Raw genomic sequence first — 17,264 nt, 5'->3', positions numbered from 1 at the left:
GATAAAGAGGAGTAAAGTATTAATAAAAGAAAGATGATATTACAAGGGTTAAGTGTGGAGTAGAGAGGACCTCTAAGTATTATATGTGCGCCTAAATATGTGGTCAGAGGAATCGCAATGCTGGGACTAGAGAAAGTCCAGAAAGAGAATGTCGAAAGAGTAAAGCCATTTGTGGGGCTTAGACATAAACAGAAGTGAGGGCTCCTAGAGAAAGGAGGCATGGTGATTGAGGGTGGAGCCAACAGCCAGCTGTCTTGGCAGTTGGCAGAATGTCCTGTTCAGAAGAGAATGCTCAGTGCAGGAGAAAGACTGGTTTGAGGAATTTCCCTGGGCAAGCAGGCATGAATCTTAGAAAAGAGGAGCTGTGTCCCAGAAACAAAAGGAGCTGCTTTCTATTGTTCTCAGTGCCATGTTGGTGACAGAAAGAGGCAGTCCAAGAAAATAAACTCTGAAAAAGACCTCCGGGGTCTTTAAACCAAGTCCAGACTATTAACTCAGTACCTAACAGAATCTGCTTCTGGTAGTACCCTGAGAGGCCGTAAGTCTGAAGTGAAGCTTGGTGCTTCCCACGAGTACACATGGTGCCTGTTTATGTGATCATGTTTCCTTATACTCTGTCTCCTCCTCTCCTCCCTTTGCCCAATTGGCAAAGTCTTGCCCATCATTCAAGTCCCAAGACAAGTATGACCTCCTTAAACTAGCTTCCATGCTACCAATGCCTCTGTATGGATTTTCTAGCAATTTTCACACTTTGCTGACACCAAGCTTGAGTGCTTGTTGCTCCCTCTCCTCCAAGAATTCTACCTGTTCCTCAAATAGAGAGCAGACCCCTAGAGACAGATAGAAGTCTATTGATTTTATTGATTCTGGTGGCTTCTACTCCCACAGTGCTTGGCATACAGGAAGCATTCGATAAATGTGAATGAACGGATTGATGAATTGATTCATTAATTGTACCCTGTGGGCATAGTTATCATAAGATAAAGAAAATAATGAAGTTCATAAATCCCAGGGTCAGTGTCTAAAGAAAATAAGCCCTTCCACTTTAACCTCTCAAAAGCAAGAAATCACAAAAGAACGTAATAGAACTGCTCCATGCATGAAACAGACGTTAATTTCATTATCATCTGTTTAATAGTTCAATATCTAAGATAGAATTTAAAAACAAGTTTTCTTCACTCCCAGATCTAATTTGCCATTGCTTTTATGATATGATTTTTTTTTTACCAAAGCAGGTTATGAAAGGAGAATAACAAAATACCACATGAAATGTACGCTAATTTATTTTCAAGTACAGGAAAACCAGAAGTTGATTTTTGTCTGGTGTATTTGTACATTTGAGGAAAATTTTCTGAGATTAATAATTTTTTTCTTTGAAAAGATAAATGTGTCATGTTTAATGCAAAATTTATAAATGGATGCAACAATTATCTTTTTATTAAATAGTAAAAGCAGTAGTAAAACATCATGTTCACATTTGAAGCATAAATCACCTTAGGTGAATTAAATATATCGCTAATAAGTTACCAAGTGATTAAATATCTACAGCATATACCCACAGCAAGCAGTTTACAACCTGGCTCTAAGAGTTCACCCTTGCTGTAAGCAGAAAAAGTTCAGCTCTCTATCAAAGAGAGTGCTTTCAGGGGAGAGTGAAATCCTACTCTTCTGCCATACATAAAGCATGTAGTTTTGAACTTTCTGTGTATGCAAGGCGCACCGCCAGGCACTATCAGAAATACAAATATATGTAGCAGCCATGCCCAGTTCCGGTGCTTTACCGCTGCTGAGAATTTCTAGTCATATTTACCCATAAACCATGCAATAGAATATTTCTTAACTGCGGAAGAATCTGATTAGCATGACTAAGCTTGAGAAAGAACAATTGACGTTTTGATATTTCCTTAGCTCAGGTGGACTAGTTACATTTTTACTAGCTTTGAATACTCTATAATCAGGTCCTGTGCATGCGGTAGGAGGGTAATCTTAGATTAAAACATCAGGCAAACTCAGTTCTTTCATCCACTCACTGAGCTCCCCTTTCTCCACAGACAGTTGGCTATTATTCTAAAATTGTCTCTGCCTTCTATTTCTCTCTTCTCCCCTTTACGGAATTCTGTGGCTCCATCCCAATCTACATTATTTTTTTAAATTACTAAGACATTAGGTGCCATCAATTAGTAATACAATGTTTTTTTTTTTAATGGTCTCTTTTCCAAACTACCATAAAGTCAAGAGAAAGAGATGTGTACGATTTCCATTTATCCCTGTCCCCGACTCTTTTTTTTTTTTTTTTTTTTGGTTGAGACAGAGTCTCACTCTGTAACCCAGGCTGGAGTGCAGTTGCTCCATCTTGGCTCGCTGCAACCTCCGCCTCCCAGGTTCAAGCAATTCTTGTGCCTCAGCCCCCTGAGTAGCTGGGTTTATAGGTACCGCCACCACGCCCGGCTAATTTTTTGTATTTTTAGTAGAGATGTGGTTTCACCATGTTGCCCAGGATGGTCTCAAACTCCTGAGCTCAGTCAAGGCACCCACATAAGCCTCCCAAAGTTCTAGGATGGCAGGCATGAGCCACTACACCCGGTCTCTGTCCATGACTTTTACAATCTGGGTTATTCTGCTTTCTCAAAGTGAAATCATCGATTATGTCTACCTTTTTAAGAGTTTAGTATTGTTTCAAGTTTTGTTTATGACAAGAAAGAGGCTACATCTATACAAAGTGTAGGATTTATAATACCCATTGCTGCATAAATTAATGTATTTACAGCTGAGTCTAAAACCACATACAAATGGAGCTGGGAAGATGTGAAAGGGGGCCATATGCCTAATATCACATTTCTAAATGCTTCCTTTTTATGGAAAATAAACTGAATTATTGAGGAAGGAAAGCTAATTCATCATAATGGAGGTTTAAACATAAAAGGAAAAGAAGAAAGAAAATAACATATGCTTGGATTTCAAAATCCTGTTACATCATAACACCCAAAATTGGAAGGAAGATAGAAAACACATCTTGAAAGCCTATTTCACGGGCTTGGCTCCACCTCACAAAATCCCTGTGCCATTTTCTTAACAACCTTCTTTACATGTAGTAGTTAGATCTAATGAGAGGCTAAATCTTGCCTTTGTGTTAGAAATTGATTTTTTTTTCCCCTCATTCTGAGTTCTCCTGCAGCCAGCCCCAACTCAAGAGCCTGCTTCATTGTTCATTATTAGTATTTATCACTTATACAGAATGCCACAGGGTGCTCAGAAATCTACCACGCTCTTCAAAAGAAAACACAAAATCCCTGCTCTTAGCAGGGGCCCCAGCCCATTAAAAGCCTTGGCAGAATCTAAGAAAAGAACGCTGCAGTCGTGATAAAACGATGCATCTGGTAGGAGGGCCACTTAGGAGGGGAGATGGAAAAATGTGTGGCTGAGAACTCTTGCTCCCTCTTCCTTGACCGCCCCTGCGATGCCTTTAAGTCAGTGGCCACCTCGGAGCAGGAGCAGGTGGCAAGCCCAACGTGGAACAAGCCAGGTATTCAAGTCACATCCTACGAGGGGCGAAAAGTGCAATTCCTCCTCAGTGGGAAAAGCTCATCCACCTGCGATCTGTATGAAGCATTCAGACTGAGGAGAACATTTGACGAAGGAGAAAAAAAATCTAATCCCATTACCTTTGATAAGTGCTCAGAGGAAACTCCTATGAAAACCGAAGATTAGAATGCTGCATAGGGATGGCATATACCCATGCCCTCACACTGACCTCATTTCCTCTTTCATATTACCCGATAAATGCAGTTTTCTCCTAAAGGGTATTTTTTTTTAATAAATAAAATCAGTAAGATCCTAAAATAGGTGTATTATTCTGAGTGGGAAAGCGATGTGTTTGGTTTCATTTCCTCCGGGTGTCATCATCCTTTGCCATCAGCAATGCTACCACGATTGGAAGACTGATTTTAATATTTCATACTTTAATGGACTCTAGTTCTCCTGTATACCTACCCAGTTTGCAATTTCAGGTGACAGTATATTTTCAGCTCAACTTATTTTAATTCTTATCCTAAACTCTGTAGAATCGTATGACAGCAGGTTTAAGGCTAATATTAATCACTTCTCATTTCTGGCAGGGTGACGTAATTATTAAACAGGTATATAAGATCAAGTTAAATATAGTCAACATCATCTTTATATTTGTTTTATAACAACAGTGCCTCCCACGTAGCAGACACTCAATAAATAGTTGATAAAAGAATAATGGCAATTGGGGGAGGCACTACATAATTGGAAGGGAGAAGGGAGACAAAAATCTTCCTACGCTATTATTTGAACTTTGCAGCTACATTTGTTTCCATTAAATTAATTATAATCACCAGATAATGAAACTCACGTGGGACTCCCTTATATCTGCAATGACTGTGACGGGCTACAGAAGAGCGACAGCTTTTATGTTAGAAAGGAGGGTCTTTTCTATGAAGCACTCACTCTATAAAAACTTGCCTTTACTTATATAATGTAAATGGTAAATGTGGCATTAGTGTTCTGCTTCTTTCTCCAAAGGATATTTTTTTAAAGAACCCACAAATGTCATCTCATCTATTTTTAAGTATAAGGCTGCTGGATAAACAGCTAAATCATCTAAACCCAATGGGAAAATTCAAAGTTTAAATAAGCTATTTTATCTCATTAAAAATAAGTGGTACTGACTGACACAGAGCATATGGGTTTTTGCATACAGTTACATGTAAATTTTCTTAACCTTGAATATAAAATTCTGGTTGAAGCTGAAGAAATGGAAAAGCAAAAAATAATCTATAATGATGATTCTTTGAAGATTTTAATTTCTGATTCTCTGGTCCAGCATTCATCAATTTCCAGTCAAAGCTTGTTCCTTAGGTTATCTTGGTACATAACAGAGTTGTATCTTCAGGTTGAGATAAACTAAAGGCAACACAAATTCTAAAAAGCAGATCCCTGGTGGTGTAGGTTTGGGGTGCTTCCACAGAATTCATTTTTTTAAAAAAGTTACATATGCTAATTGTGACAAAAATTCAGATAGTACTGATTGATACAGTTCCAAGTAAAAGCCCCCTCCCCCACCATGTTCCAGTCTTATTTACCAAAGGCAACCATCACTGTTACTATTTTAACATTCTCCTTCTGCTATTTTCTTCATACACTCAAACATACAAATATGTATATGTGTATGTATACATTGACCTATGTACATATACTTGGCTATATGGGGTGTTCATTCATTTGGCAAATGTTTAATCTCATCCACTGTGTGCCAAGGTCACTTCCAGGCACTGGGAACACAGGATTAAATCAAAACAAAATTCTTTCTTTAAAGAAGACTACATTATACTATATTAACATTACATATTAAAGAACGAATATATTAGCAATACACATTGAGGAACATTATTCATTATTACACATTTTGCTTTTACAACCAGTGCTATGATGAATCACCTGTTAGATAAATCTTTATACCAATTTATGAGTTGGATAAATTGCAGACATTATTTTTATATAGTCAGTCTCTAGGTCAGTGTTTTCTTTGAATTATTAACTTTGTTAGAAATGGATTGGGAGTTTTCCATTGCTAATTAAATTAATGTGACAATAGAATTTTTATACTGTGGTACTTAATCTTTTGTAAATCAACACCTTCAAGTATCTTAATAAAGATATCAAAGTTTTATCTGAATCGAATCCTCTTAGATGCATCTATGAGAATGCTCCAAAAGGAAATCAGTTCAGAAGTCCTAGTTTCCCTCTATTCTCATTGATCACACGTGCTAGAAACCTCTGACTTAAATATTTCTGGAAACCTAAATACCTCCCAAACAAAGTATGTATCTTTTTGTTTGTTTGTTTCTATATAACAGAAGAGAAAAATAAAAGGTGTTTAGTAAATCAGAACAAAACAGGCCAGGTGTGGTCGCTTACACCTGTAATCCCAGCACTTTGGGAGGCTGAGGTGGGTAGATCACTTGAGGTCAGGAATTCGAGACCAGCCTGGGCAACATGCCAAAACCCTGTCTCTACCAAAAATACAAAAATTAGACGTAGTGGCGTGTGCCTGTGGTTCTAACTACTTAGGAGGCTGAGGTGGGAAGATTGCTTGAGCCTGAAAGGTCAAGACTGCAGTGAGCTGTGAGAGAAAGTAAGGCCCTGTCACAAGAAAGAAAAAAGAAAAGAAAGGAAAGGAAAGAGGAAAGGAGGAAGGAAGGACAAATGTATCTGTTAATTCATAGAAAACTAAATAAAAAAATAAAATTATGCCACCAACATAATAGGCAGAGCAAAAGTTACTGTTATTTATGAGGTTATCCTTTAGGGAGCCGTTTGAGTTTCTCTTGCTTCTTTGCCTCATGTATTTATTACAACTGAAACCAGGTCAAAATTTACATCCAGGAGCATCCTCAAATGGAAGGAGAGAAGTTGACAGACAAGTGGGTGTACAAGGGAGAAAGGTGCTCTCACCTCCTCCGCCTCAGTGTTGGGGGGGCATCTAAGCTGCCTCCCATTCCCCACCCCCGCATCCCCCCAAGGGCCTTCTTGCCCTTTCTTTGTATTTTGTTTCACTTCTTCCAGTAATATTGAGAGCATATGGCTGGTTTGGGCAGGAACGATGAAGCCACATAAATTATTTTTCCTGACTTAGAATATGTCCCCTCCTGGGAAAAAAAAAAAAAATGGTTTTTTATGGCCATTCCAACACAAAAAAGCTTTCTTTTTCCTAGATGTTTATCTAAATCTGCTACAAGGAAAAATAACATGATTCCTTTTGTCAAATGAGATATCGAAAATGAGGCTTAATTTAGTGTTTTTCTATTGATTCAGAATTTTTTATGCTAAACAAACAATTATTAACTTGAGTCAGTGGCTAAGTGCCTACTCATCTAGCTGTAGTAGGGCATTTGAATTGCAGAAAGCCAGCATTGTCACTAGGAGGAAGCATGATTATCTGAACTATTTCACCCATCAGGTCAGCTTGACTCATCACCAAAAAGGTAAAGAAAGAAAATGACAAAAGAAAGCTTTCTCAAATGAAATATATCTGCATTGTTACTGTCCGTGGGTAGGTCACAGTTTTTGTAATAAGAAAAACATCATCATTGAATATAAAGTGGGCTTATGCGTTCGTGTGTGTGTGACCGAGAGAGTATACCAAAGACTAAATTCTAGTCAACGTCTGGAGACAAGGAATAATGGAGTGTGCACACATGGATTCTGGTTACTTCTATATGCAAAGGTAACCATTTATTATTTTGACTAAGCATTCTTCTCTCCTTACAGTTTTTACCATCAAAAGGTTGGCATGATCTAGGTTCCTGGTGTAAAATACAAGATTTGACCCAAACCTATTTGTATAAATCAATGCCACTTACATGTCTCTATGACCATGTTTCATTTCCTTGAAGGAAACATATCCTGGCACAGACTTGATACAAAATAGGAAGTTTCCAAAGGCTGAGTCCCTTCTGTACACAGTAGCCACTCCTTCAGGTTTGTCTTCTACGTATTGATATAGGGAGATCAAAACAGTTTCATGAAATTGTTGAAAGGTATGCATAAACAATGGTGAGATCAATAGTTGCAGTGTGATGGACTGGAAAGTGCACCAGAACAAAAGGAGATCTAAAGTCTAACCCAATTCTGCCACTTATTAGCCATATAAGCTGTAATTTACATTCTGGGTGTCAGTTTCTTTGTACGTGAAGAAGTTGACGTTTCCCAAAGAATGATTTGAATAGATATTAATGTGAAGAAAGGAGTTGAATTTGAGAAACTGAGTAATATATTCAGGTTTCTATATTGGCAGACATCCTAGAATCTTTAAGATGCTCATATGGATGGAAACTCTTTAAAAGAACAATACAGTGTAAAGCATCTCCCAAACCCTCTTGGAACCACATTTCACGAAGCATTTCTAAGGATTGGTGATCTGTAAAATGCGCTTTGGAATACACAGGGTGAGATGACAGTCTTTGGATTCCGTTGACTGGTCCTGCCATGATCTCCTGATGGGGCTCTCCTGGGCCTGGTAGAGTTCAGTCGACCCTGCTGCGGGTTGTGGCTATGCTTCCCTGAATATCTCCACAGCAACATCCAACCGCAGCTCCTTGGATGCCAGCAGAGCCTCTCTTCTGGATACTGGTCATGCGTGCCCCCTCCACACACATGCACCAGCTCCTTTGTGCACAGGGACGTGTTCCCTATTTGCCCACATCCATTGCCAGGGTTCTTCCCTGCCCTTGGTGGAGGAAAATCTGGGATGAAAGATACCCATACTTTATTTCTCAGCGGAATAAAACAGGTACAACCTGGGTGATACAATTAGAGATTTCATGAGCATTTTACTTTAGTGTATGTTGTTGTATTTTATACTTTGCTTAGAACTGGAATTATGGGAATGAATAATAGCCTCTGCCAGACAAATGATATCATCCTTCCTCTCCAGTTGCTTACAGGTTGGTGGGTTGGTGGGTGAGACAGATCTATAAAAAAATGGTTTTAAAACAATGTAATCAGTGTTACATTAGTAGTATGTGCAAGTTGCTAGAGTAAATCTTGATTTTTTTAAGGTTAGCTCTATATTTGTCTTATCAAGGCAGGGCATTATGGAATTCTTGGTCTTTCAGAATATAAAGGGCTTAAATAAAAGATAAGTCTATAAATTTCCTGTGTATTTACCATGGTGGGATGTTTCAGGTGACTGTAGATGTTCTTGTTCATTTGTTGACAAGAAATAAAATTCCATGAATGACTCTTTTGCTCTTAAAGAACATTGTCAGTGAAATTGACATAGCAAGCACCTTGCTAGGTGCTGATGCAAAGTAAGTAAGAGGCTCATTCTACTTGCATGGCCTTTATGAGTTTCCTGAGCAACTAGAAAGGAGTTGGTCTTTACACTCATGTCTTTGACCCAAACCATAGTTCCTCAGAAAATGAATGGAGCACGTGCAGCCCACAACTGAAGATAATCTGAATATCAGTCAGCACTGCAGTGGCCGTGTCTGCCCATAAAGTCTCCCTCCCACTGCCCAGAAGCTGCCACCTGAATTCCTGTCTATATGGTTAGTTCTGGGCAGCCACTTGCTGAGTTTAGAGTACCCAGTTGCTCAATCAAACCCTAATGTAGGTGTTACAGTGAAGTGATTTTATACACGTGGTTAAACTCTATAGTTAGTTGACTTACGTAAAGAAGATTACCCTCAATAATGTGGCTGGGCCTCAACCAATCAGTTGAAAAGCCTTATGACCAAAAACCGAGGTTTTCCTGACAAGATTCTGTCTCAAGACTGCAGAGTCAACTCCAGCCTGAGTTTCCAGCCTGCCAGACCACCCTGTGGATTTCAGACTTGTTACTCACCATAGTCATGCCAGCCAATTCCCTAAAATAAATCTCTTTTTTTCTGTTCTGTTCTGAGAACCCTGACTGATCCACAGTCCCCTATACACAGGCCTCTAGAGATCCCCCAAGTGCACTAATCTTCTCCACCCTCAACCCCTTCCCACCCCCAAGCCCAGAGTCTTGGATCCACTGCATGTTCCATTAAGGGTCAGCTCTATCATGAATGAAACAGGCTTTAAGGGTTTGTACCATGTGGGAACTTAACCATCATTTAAATATGATTTCTGTATGAAAAAGCAACCTACAAATACACTTTGAATTAGTTGGTATGTCATATGTTACTTTACATCATCTTTAGCTTTAAGTCAGTCTCTGAAGTAGGTATTACCATCCTCACTTTATGTTTGAAAACCTGAAGTTAAAAGATGTTCAGGTAACTAGGCCAAAATCACACGTCTGGTCTAAGCAGAGTCAGATTTGAACACAGGTTGACCTGATTCCAAAATCTATACTGTATTCATTGCACCATGCTCCTTCCTTGTAAGTGAAAAACTACCTAAGTAAGAACTGCATAGTGGAAAATATTTTATTTTCTTCTGTGCCACTTTTGTAAGCATTCTCTGTGGAGAAGAATTTAAACATTAGCTAACGTTTATTGAGGGCTTACCATGTACCTGTCTTTTGTTTTAAAGATTCTTTAAATGAAACATCTGGGTTAAATTACATATTGTTTCTGTAGCTGGACATTTCAAAATTCTAAGGCATCGTTAGTAATAATGATTTTCCCAGCTCCATTACTTTGGGTTATAGATATTTAATGAAAGCTTTCTACCCCCATTTTTAAATAATCACTGTTTCCTATTCACACTGAATGCTATATAAATTATAATAAAAGGACAGGATTGTTCTTGAAAGTTTGTTTGTTTCATTTTGTCTTTTTTCCTTTTTCTTTTTCTTTTTTTTGAGATAGAGTCCAGCTCTGTCACCCAGGCTGGAGGGCAGTGGCATGATCGTAACTCACCGCAGCCTTGACCCGTGGTCCTCTCACTTCAACCTCTCAAGCAGCTAGGACTGCAAGCACACGCCTCCACACCGAGATAATTTTTAAATATTTTGTAGAAATGAGATCTTGCTATGTTGGCCAGGCTGGTCTCAAACACCTGGGCTCAAGCAATTCTTCCCCCTCAGCCTCTCAAAGTGTTGGGCTTACAGACATGAGCCACTGTGCCTGGCCTGGCCTGTTTTTAAAAACGTTTTGAACCCCACTTTCCTTGTCCCCAGAGGTTGCCGTATAAGAACATGAAAAAGCATTCAAACATCAGGCTTCCTGCCTTTACTTTGCACATGGAATAACCCAGCTGACGGACTCACTTAATCTGGGTGGCCACTCTAATCCTGGCCACTGTTCTCTCTGACTCTCTGCTACACAGAGACCTCTTTAAAAAGACATGCAGGTCTGTGTTTATTCTGAATACACAGAGCTCTTAAGAAATACTCTCCTACATGACTACGATCAGTACAGAAATATAATCAGTAAAAGTAAAGGTAACTGAAGACTACGGAGCTCAACTCAAGAAGTATTGCTTTAGGGTCTCAAAACTATTCATGCAGCAAGCACCTGTTAAGTGTTTGCTTTACAGAAGGTACTGGGGAAGAATGAAGGTGAGTAACAGTGTCTCTCTGATTAACAATGAAGGTGGCAGAGCCCTGTGGCAGACACTGTAACAGTGGTGCTTTTCTAAGCAATGGTTGCAACCAATGAAATCATTTAGTGAAATCAATTTAATGGGTCAGAAACACCATTATTTTTAATTAAATAGAGTACAATAGAAGAGAATGAAAATAAAGACAGAGTGTGTGGCATGCCAAAAGGTTAAATATTTCTCTCTTTGTTTCCCTTGTATATGTGCTTATCCTGGTTTCCAAAGTAAAATGTGTTTCTTACTGTGAGATGTAGCCAAAAGCTATTTAAAAGCCACTGCTGTAGAGAGAGGGAGAAAAAGAAGAAAACAACAGCCTTGCTTTCAAGAAGTTTGCATCTTGCTGGGAAGATAAAGCTATTCATGAACAGCAGATTCCTTTGTCTATGGCAACTAATGACTAAGAGGTACAATGAACGTTGCTGACTTAGTGTCCCATGGGATGAAGATCATGGGAAAAAGTCAGTGTGACAGTACGTTACTCCTTTCTCTTTGAAAAACTTTCTTCACTCAGCTTCCAGGACAACACACCCTTGTTGATCCTTGTAAGCCTGCCTAGTTTGTGGTTTCTTGTCTCCCAGCTTCTAAAGATGGAGCAATGCTGAGTGGACATGGCTCTTGGGCCACTTCTGTCTTCTACCAAGTCACTCCTTAGGTCACCTCCTTCATTCACAGAGCTCTAAGTACCAGGCGTGTGCCCACAGGGATGCTTGCAGCCAGATGGCCTACCCCCCAGCCTTAGATAGCTAACTTCCCTATTTAACATCTCTGCTTAGATGTCTGTCCCATGGACATTTCAAACTTCCTACATCCCAAACTCAACTCCTAATCTCCATCCCAAGTCTACTCCTTCTTTAGGCCTCGTCATCTCAACTAATGGGAATTCAGTCCTTCCTGTTAATCAGGCCAAAAACCTCGGAGTCGCCCTTAACTACTTTTTATCAGTCCACACATCCAGATCATCGTTGGCAAACCTCTCGGCCCTGTCTTCTCTCTCCAGCACTGCTCTGCCCCGCCTCCCCTCCTTTAGTGCCAACCTAGGTTATTGCATGAGCCTCACACTTCTGTCTCTGATTCTACCCTTGCTGTCCTCGAGTCATTCTCAACTTGGCAACCCGAGTGATTGATTCTGTTAAACTAAAATGTGTCTGTGTCTTCTCAAAACCTCCATTCTATTCCCATCTCACCCCGAGTAATACGCCACAGCCCTTATCACAGCCTGTAAAGCTCCTGAAATGGACCCCCACACCTCCAATCACTGTCCTCACCTTCTGCCGCCTCTCACTCCACGTCACTCACCTGGCCTCCCCCATGTGCATGGCAGTCCTGCCCTTTCTTCAGGACTTTCTCATCTGTGCTTCTTTCTGCCTTGAGCACTCTGCCTCCAGACCCCAGGGCAGACTCCCTCACCCCATTCAGTTGGTACCTAGAGGTCTCTTAACATGGCGTCCCATGATGACACTATTCACATTGCCTATCCCACCACCCTCCTCTCCCCCACACAATCTTTCTCCCTTTCCTGCTTTCATTTTTCCATAGCATGTCATTGCCTAACATACATTTTGCTTATTTTATTAGCATCTGTCCTCTCCCTTCCCCATGAGGGCAGAACTTTAATTTTAAATTTTAGATTCAGGGCGTACATGAGCACTCTTGTTATGTGGATAGACTGTGTAACGCTGAGGTTTGGGCTTCTATTGAACTCATCATCCAAATAGTGAGCATAGTGCCCAGTAGAGAGTTTTCAACCCTTGCCATTCACCATCCCCTCTTTTGGAGTCCCCAGTGTCTACTGTTGCCATCTTTATGTCTGTGTGTACCCATAGTTTAGCTCACACTCACAAGTGAGAACAGGCAGTAGTTGGTTTTCTGTTTTCCCATGAATTCATTTAGGATAATGGCCTCCAGCTGCATCTGTGTTGCTGCAAAGAACATAGTTTTGTTCTTTTTTATAGCTGCATAGTATTCCATAGTGTGTATGTACCACATTTTCTTTATCCAAGCTACCATTGATGAGCACCTAGGTTGAGTCTATGAATTTAGTATTGTTGAATAGCGCTGTGATAAACATGTGAGTGCAGGTGTCTTTTTGGTAGAATCCTCTATTGTCCTTTAGATAGATACCCAGCACTATGATTCCTGGGTCAAATGGTAGTTCCATTTTTAGTTCTTTGAGGAAAAGAGATTTTTTTTTCTCTGCTTATGAATTGCTATGTCCCCAGTACCTGTCTCATGATACAGTGCTCTTTATGTAGCCATCGGTCCTGCATCTGTGGATTTAACCAACCATGGGTCAAAAATATTTGGAAAAAAATCCACAAAATTACAAAAAAACAAAACTTGAATTTGCTGCACCCTCAGGACTATATTGAATCCACACAAATGAGGTGACATGCAGGCATTGTATTAGGTATTACAAGGAATATAGAGATGATTTAAAGTATATGGGAAGGTATGCATAGGTTATATGCAAATACTACACCATTTTATGTCAGGAATTTGAGCATCCATGGATTTTGGTATCCTGGAACCAGTCCCCCACAGATACCATAGGATGACCATATATACTCAACAAATATGTACTGAATAAGTGAATGAATACTTTTAAAGCATTTTGACAAAGTCACAGAAGAAGTGGAACTTCTAACTTCAACTTAACCACAAGGTAATCATTTTAAAGTCAAAGAAGAGAACCCTGTAATGAATACTCCAGTTGGAACATCTCCTTTCAATGGACCTTGAGCTAGCCCGGAAGCACTGATTCAGATAACTATTGAGTGTATCATACTCATCTGTACATATGTTTGTGGGACATCCTCTGTTCATGATAGATAGCTTGCTGCTTATGGAAAGCGGGTTGAAACGTAGCTTAAAGTATACAGCCTCAAGAGGCAACTTCCCTGTAAGGTGATTATGAAAGTGGAATTTTGAATCACACATGTGCATGAGGACACCAAAATATTACTCAGTTCTTTTCCCACTATGAAGAACTAGATGCATGTGGTTTGATGGTTTCATTGCATTAGAATGGATGGGATTCAGGAAAGAAAGATTATTTTGGCCCATTTGAATGCCGTATGCTTTCAGGTGTTATAAATGTAGCTTGGAATAAAAAGTTCAAACAGCCTCAAGATGCAGTGGGAATCAGATGATGATGATGAAAAGCGGGAGCTTCTGAGCTGTGCCTCTTCTTAAATCTATTGGGGTTTTTGTTTGCTTATAAATGCCAAATATGTAAGTTAATGATTCACAAGTATAATATGTAAGCCTCATTTGAGAAACTTAATATTTCAAAAATTGGCAACAGAGACACTAAAGGAAAGTATTTGCTGAAATCTATTTTAAAATTTCTAGTTTTAAAATTAAGTATTAATACTTTAGATGATTGACTTGATATTTTATAGAATCTAGTTGTACCATTTGTTAATAAGATTATCAGATTTTATGTCCTAAGGAAAAAATTGGTATACAAGTTTGACAATGTAGCAGCAGACAGATGTGCTGAGAGGTTTATGTGATTTTAGAAAATACTAAGGATTAGTGTTGATGAATGATGTTTCCACATGTGGGCTTCTATTGACACCAAGAGGAAGGTCACTAATTTTCTGCCCACATCTCTGCTTCTGAACACTAGACATAGAATTCTAGTTTGCCTTGGGGAATTCAATGTTTGCAACTAGGAATTATAGCAACAAACAACATAGGATATGGTGGACAGACACCAGCATGCTAGTAACTATAACAATAATGGAAAACTATGATGGCTCAACTCACAATTCCAAGCCAACAGAGATGCCTCCAATATGCCAAAAAATGAAATTACATTAAAAACTAAGAAATGGCTCTAAGTTAACTTATCTTGTATATAGTCAGTGAAATAAATATATTTACCATATACCTAGACTTCTATTCTTTTTTTTTTTTTTTTTTTGAGGGAGTCTTGCTCTGTCGCCCAGGCTGGGTCTTGGCTCACTTCAACCTCCGCCTCCCAGGTAGATGGGATTACAGGCGCCCACTACTGTACCTGGCAAATTTTTGTATTTTTAGTAGAGACAGGGTTTCACCATGTTGGCCGGGCTGGTCTCCAATTCCTGACCTCAAGTGATCTGCCTGCCTCTACCTCCCAAAGTGCTGAGATTACAGGCTCGCCACACCCAGCCAACCTCTATTGTTTTAAGATGTTTTTAATTCTTCCTTATATTTTTCTAGAACTTGTAGCCAACTATAACTGCTGGGCATCGGGTGTTCGGTGGCTATTACTTTAGGTTCTTTTGGATCTTCCAAGCTTCCAACACTCAGTACTTGTTACAAGTTCCAAAATGCTATGGGATTGTATCCCCCAGCAACTTAACACTTGAATTTTAAGTTTAATAAATTACTATAACAAAATCTTGAAACTCTTATAGAGAGCAGCCTGGTGTGATGAAAAGAGCATAGAAATTTGAATAAGACAAACCTGTCTTTCACTTCTGACAAGCCGTAACATTTGGTGTAAGTTATTTAATACCACTAAGTCTCAATATTTTCTTCATTGCAATGGCATTAATGATAACATAGGGTTTTTGTATTAGGTGAAATTATGTTTGTGTATTAGATGTTACAGAATAGCTACTAGCAGGTCCTAAGGTAACATGCATCCCTAATAATGTATTCAGTGAGAGAGGAGGTATCTTGGTCCTGGTATTTCATGCACAGGTCCAGCGATGCTTACTGACTGAGAAAGCTTAGATCGTTCACCTCTGCCCTGAGCCAAGCAATGAAGCCAGGGACTGTGATGTGCTGATTGTCTTACTCCCACTCTTGGGCTACTCCTGAAATACATGGACCTCAAATTGGGGAGAAAGCTTTTCCCAAAGCAAAATTAGGGGGCTTGACTACAAGAACCAGAAGTGGAACTGGGGTAGCTAAACCCATATGTATGCACTACAGAAAAAATAGAGGGTGAATAATTAACAAAACTCATTTCTCTTCCTGTCCCTACATCATACTAGAATCTTAGTATCTTAGTTGCTATTTCTTGTAAAAAATTTTTTTGAGACAAGGTCTCACTGTGTTGCCCAGGCTGGTCTTGAACTCCTGGATTCAAGTGATCCTCTCCCCTCAGCCTCCCAAGTAGCTGGGACTACAGGTTCATTCTACCACGCCTAGCATCTTAGTTATTATTTCTTGAGGTGATGTCACAAGGGCATCCTGTCCATAGGTAGGGCCCCTTTTAATGTCATCCAGCACCACAGTAACATTTTCTATTAGTCTCCAAAGGCCCACGGCTCCCCATCCTTTGGGGACCGCAGACCTAGCCCCTCCGCCATTCCCCTGCAGGGCTGTTTATCAGTGGCATTTGTACCTCATACACATATATTCAACTTTTAAGGAACAGTTTCACCACCAGGAAAGAGGATTTATGGGAAGAAACATCAAACCCAGTAAGAAATTCAGAGGTACTGAGATTTAATACTCGACTCAGCTTGACTTACTTAAAGCTGCTTTTTACTCGTTTCCTTCATCCATCCTCCAGATACACCTGATCCACTCAAAACATAAACTCCTTTAACACCAGAGACTGCGTTTTATAAGATGCTTTTGGTGTATTTACCCAGCCCCTGCTATGGTGCTAGGTACCCTGTAGATGCTATAAATGTTCGTGGGTAAGAATAATTCTATAGGGTCATGGTAAGCAAATTACCATTCTATGTCACTGTTTACAATGGTCTATTCTTTCAAGATCATTTTAAAATGTTATTTGGAGGAGCTGTGGCAAAGGGTATAAATTCTATTTAAAGAGGTAGGTATTTACTCTTAACCTTAAAAGGTAATTTTAAGCAATCTGAAACAAATTAAGTTTCCACCAGTTTTGGGCTTCCAGGGGAGTAAGAAAGGGCGGTTGCCAGGGAAATCTTCTCCTGATTGGGAAGCAACAATCATGCCGAGGGATCTGCACATTGCATAATTGTAATTTTCCTATTCTTGCTCTTTTTTTTTTCCTGTTTTTGCTATGAGAAGAGCAAGCTAAAAAGGCTAAAGGGACATTTAAGCCAAGTCGCATTTGTCAAGGTGAAAGCTGTGTGGAGCAGAAAAGCAGTTCTCCCAGCTGCAAAGAAGATGCAAAGAAATCGAGTGAGTAGGGAATCTGAGAGCCCACTAAAAGTGCTTAGAAGGCCAACACATTACAGCCATTTCTCTGAAAAGTTGTAGGCAGGAACCTAAAGTCCAGG

The 17,264-nt window shown here is 39.6% G+C and overlaps 1 protein-coding gene across 14 annotated transcripts in view; it reads left to right on the top strand.

The window, feature by feature from the left end:
• The window catches only part of DLGAP1 (DLG associated protein 1), a 979,377-nt gene that overhangs the window by 641,195 nt on the left and 320,918 nt on the right, over positions 1–17,264 (top strand). For 3 of the 14 annotated variants that reach the window (XM_032293475.1, XM_032293476.1, XM_032293478.1), the window contains exon 2: positions 17,053–17,166. The exons of the other annotated variants lie outside the window; for them this stretch is intronic. In XM_032293475.1, coding sequence (XP_032149366.1) covers positions 17,053–17,166 — 114 coding nt within the window. The remainder of the gene's footprint in view (positions 1–17,052; positions 17,167–17,264) is intronic. 14 annotated transcript variants of the gene reach the window in all.

The sequence above is a fragment of the Sapajus apella genome, unplaced genomic scaffold (genome assembly GCF_009761245.1).
Source record: "Sapajus apella isolate SASKATOON/1434 unplaced genomic scaffold, GSC_monkey_1.0 scaffold29, whole genome shotgun sequence".
NCBI classification, from domain to species: domain Eukaryota; kingdom Metazoa; phylum Chordata; class Mammalia; order Primates; family Cebidae; genus Sapajus; species Sapajus apella.
Note: the sequence above shows the minus strand (reverse complement) of the source record. Positions and strands in the feature narration are given on the sequence as shown.